General features: G+C 68.0%; 1 protein-coding gene and 1 non-coding gene across 2 annotated transcripts; one reads left to right on the top strand and one right to left on the bottom strand.

Moving 5' to 3' along the window:
- Positions 1-85: 85 nt before the first annotated feature.
- MNEG_t16848 lies at positions 86-157 on the top strand. Its single transcript has one exon. It is a non-coding gene; the product is annotated as a tRNA-Pro (tRNA).
- A 912-nt stretch (positions 158-1,069) lies between these two features.
- On the bottom strand, positions 1,070-3,622 carry MNEG_15113 (hypothetical protein; the record flags this gene model as incomplete). Its single annotated transcript, XM_014036416.1, has 5 exons — positions 1,070-1,079; positions 1,222-1,717; positions 2,133-2,301; positions 2,496-2,757; positions 3,015-3,622. The coding sequence occupies 5 exons, from the start codon at positions 3,620-3,622 to the stop codon at positions 1,070-1,072; spliced, it is 1,545 nt and encodes a 514-aa protein (XP_013891870.1).
- Between the last annotated feature and the right edge of the window lie 33 nt (positions 3,623-3,655).

Genomic DNA, 3,655 nt, shown 5'->3' with positions numbered 1-3,655 from the left:
TGGGGCCTGGGGTTTTAAATTAAGCCCTCACAAAACCACTTGTGCATCTATGTATTATTCACACTCGCTGCCAGACATCAACATCGGGGCATTGGTCTAGTGGTATGATACTCGCTTAGGGTGCGAGTGGTCGGCGGTTCGATTCCGCCATGCCCCCACTTCCGCGTTTTGAGTTTCTGTGTTTTACCCATGTAGTACAACCTTGCAGACGCTCACACAGCCGCCCAACATAAAAAGCTTTGCACCATGGTGGCTTGCTGTGTGTGTCATGGGGGAGATGCTGCGCCCGGCCCCCCCCTTGCAACCCTGTGGTTTTCAACCCTGAGCAACCCCCCCCTCTCAAGGTCCAACTTTTTGTTTTGGCTCTCTCTGCCCACGGCAAAGACAGTCCTGGAACTCTTGCTTTTGTCAGGCTCACCTGTCAGGTGCTGCTCGTCCATTTCCTTCCCAATGGCATTTGCAGGCCGTTTTGCCAGCTGCTTGTGTGAGATGTTACCGACGGTATTGCAGGCATGGATTTTTGATGGCAGGCACAGCATGAGAGTGTCCAGCACCCAATCTCGCCTGTTGCGGCCATCCCCTGGCACCGCCAGCAATTGCAAAGTGCTGTGCGCCCGGGCGGATGTGGCGGGCAACTGGATGTGTACGACATTGAGGGACTGTAACCACCGTAATCAGCGGCTTCGTCATCATGGCAAGTGCAAAGCAGGCAGGGTGTAAACCGTTGCGGCAAGAAAAAGCGCTGACAGTGGAACGGGCCCATCCGATCGCACCACCTTTGCTGGACAAGCAAGCCATACGGACAGAGCGCAGTCAGTCCATCCTGCGTGGTCAAAGTGTAGTGTGCGCCATGGCACAATGTGGCAAGCAGCCGTTCAGCAAGCTGTTGCGCCGTACTGCCTATGCGGGCGCAGCTGCTACAAGAAAAGCCATTGACGCAGCCCATAGTCAGACAGATGCCGCTAGGCCAATAAAATGGTCGGAGACGTGCGCCTACGGCTAGCTATGTTTGCGGCGCTCGCCACACACGATCCTCAATTGCCTGCAGCGACGAGCGCCGTCTGGTGCGTCACAGCAACCTGCATTTCAGGGCGAATGGGCAGCAGGGGTGGCGAAAACTGTCGGCAGGGTGTGGCACCGACGATGCTGCCCCACCCCTCGAGCCCTAGTGCAAGGTCAGAGGTATGCGGAGCAGGGCTACATACGGGCTGCTGCACTCACCCCTCTATGACATGCATGGGCGGCAGGATGGCCTTGGCGCCCGCGCTGCCGCTGCCCTCACGCTGCAGCGGCGGCGCTTTGGGCAGATGCAGCCCTGCACCGCCAAAGCGCATCAGCTCCTCCGGCGCCGGCTGCAGGGCAGCTGGCAGGCCGCGCACCGGCCCGGACACACCCGCCAACCGCGGCAACTGCATTGGGGGTGGCGGGGGCATCTGCTGCACCTGCTGCTGCTGCTGCTGCTGCTGCTGCTGCTGTGCCGCGGCGGCTGCTGCGCGGCTGCCGCCCACTGGCGAGGGCGCCACGGTTACGAGGTGCAGCGCCAGGTCAGCGCCCGCAGCACCGCCGCCGAGGGCGCCAGGCACGATGCCGCTGAGGTTGAGGGGGAACGCGGGGCCCAGGTCGAAGAGGCCGTCGAAGCCGCCTCCGCCGTGGACGGCGGCAAAGGCGCCCCTCACGCTGGGAGCATCCGGCTCCATGAGCAGGCCAGACACGCGGCCTGCGGCGGTGGCGAGCCTCGGTTAAGGGACCGACAATACTGCCAACCAAGGCCCCAACGCGTCACCACAACACGGCAAACCCGCCCCTGCCACGCCCAACCAATGCGTGTGCTGTTGGGTGAGTATCGGCCTCACCAGACGAGCGCATGCGCTTGGCATCTCCAATGCTCTGCAGGTCCAACGGCGCAACTGCTGGACCAAGGCCGGCTCGCCGCATGTCGCCGGACGGGCTCACAACCCCCTCACGCGCGTGTTGATGCTCTGACGCTGCCGCCCCCCCCGCCGCTGCCGCCGCCGCCGCCACCACGGCCGCTGTGGCCATAGCAATCGGCGCTTGCTGCTGCTCGTGCGCCTGCTGCCGCTGCTGCCGCCCCACGCCAACCCCCGCCCCACCCGTGAATTTCGGCGGTCCACCTGCCGCGGCCGCACCGCTGGTGGCGGCCGCCTGGTCTGGGGACGTGCCGCCGCCCATGTGGCCCGTGAGGGCGGCGAGCTCCCCCGACATGAGCATCTCGTTGAGGTCAGCGCTGCGCATGTTGTGCAGTGAGGTGCGCAGCACATCGATGTCGAAGCTGCCGTACGTCTGCGGCGGCAAGGGGCGCGCGGTGCGGGCGCGCGGTCAAGCTGAGTGGCGCGGGTTGCGGGGCGCCAGAATGCACCGGCACGCAGCATCACGGGTGCGCTGCAAAGCAGCCGGACAGGCGGGCGTTGGAGGAGGGGGCGCACGCCAGGACGGCGCAGCGTGCGCGGGCGCTGCGAGCGAGCACGTGTGCGCACCTGCAGCTGGTGCGAGCTGTGGCGCAGCAGCTGCCCCAGGCCGCCCGCGTCGTCCATCATGAGGGCCGCGTCCCCGCTCAGTCGCAGCGCGCCGCCCCGCCCCTGCGCGCCCGGCCGCCCCGCCCCCTCCGGCTGCTGCGCGCCGCCTGTCGTGCTGGACAGCCGCCGGCGGGTATGGCCGTGGGCGGCGTAGTAGGGGTGGAACGCGGACGCCTGCGGCGCGGCCGCTGCACAGCCGGCCTTGGCGTGGCCCTCTGGCGACCTACGCCCAGGGCGGCCGTTTGAAAGGAGGGGAGGGAGTGGGTTGCGATGCGATGCGATGGGACGCGTGCAAAGCAAGGCAAGGGCACAGCCAACGGCGACGCAATGAGGCATCAGGGGGGCAGCATGCCTGCTGCCCCCCTGACGAGGATCGCTGAGAGGGCACGCCACCTGTGCGCGCAACACCTGGCAGGATGGGGGGGCAGGGGCTGGGGGCGGCGGCCAAACTTGTTGTATGCAGGGGGAGGGGGGCATTACCTGGGTGCAGCTGGCAGGTCCAGCATCGAGCTCGGGGCCAGGGGCAGGACCGTCAAGGGCAGCGACCCCAGCAGCGCCGGCTGCTGCGGCCTGTGCTGCCCCGCGTGCGACGCGCACGCCTGCGGCGCCGCCTCGAACAGGGGAGGCAGCCCGTGAGGCTGGAACGTGTGGGGACCGGCGGGCGCTTCGTGCTGCGTCGGCTCCTGCTTCACGACTGGCTGGGCCCCCTGGTCCTGCTGCTGCTGGGGCTCGCCCGCCGACAGCTGGCTCACCGCAGCCTGCTCCGCGGCGGCGAGGGCGTCCTGCGGCCCCGGCCCGCCCTGCCCGGCGCCGCCCAGCATCGCAGCAGTGAGCGCGCCGCCGCCCGGGCCCATCACCAGCGGCCCCAGCAGCTGCGAGGCCCCGAGCGGCAGCAGCTGCGGCACGCCCGGCAGCATAACCGGCAGGACCGGGCAGCCCAGGGCCGCCGCCGCGGCCGCCTCCGCGCCGCAGGGTGGGTGCTCGGCGGCCTCGTGGGCCAGCTGGAACAGGCGCGGCGACATCAGCATCTGAGGCATGCCCGTGACGGCGGGCGCCGCGCAGGCGCCCAAGCCGTCGAGGCCATCCATGTCGCAGCAGCCGTCGTCGCTGATGCGCGCGGC

This window comes from Monoraphidium neglectum (assembly GCF_000611645.1).
Source record: "Monoraphidium neglectum strain SAG 48.87 unplaced genomic scaffold scaffold05042, whole genome shotgun sequence".
Taxonomy (NCBI): Eukaryota; Viridiplantae; Chlorophyta; class Chlorophyceae; order Sphaeropleales; family Selenastraceae; genus Monoraphidium; species Monoraphidium neglectum.
Note: the sequence above shows the minus strand (reverse complement) of the source record. Positions and strands in the feature narration are given on the sequence as shown.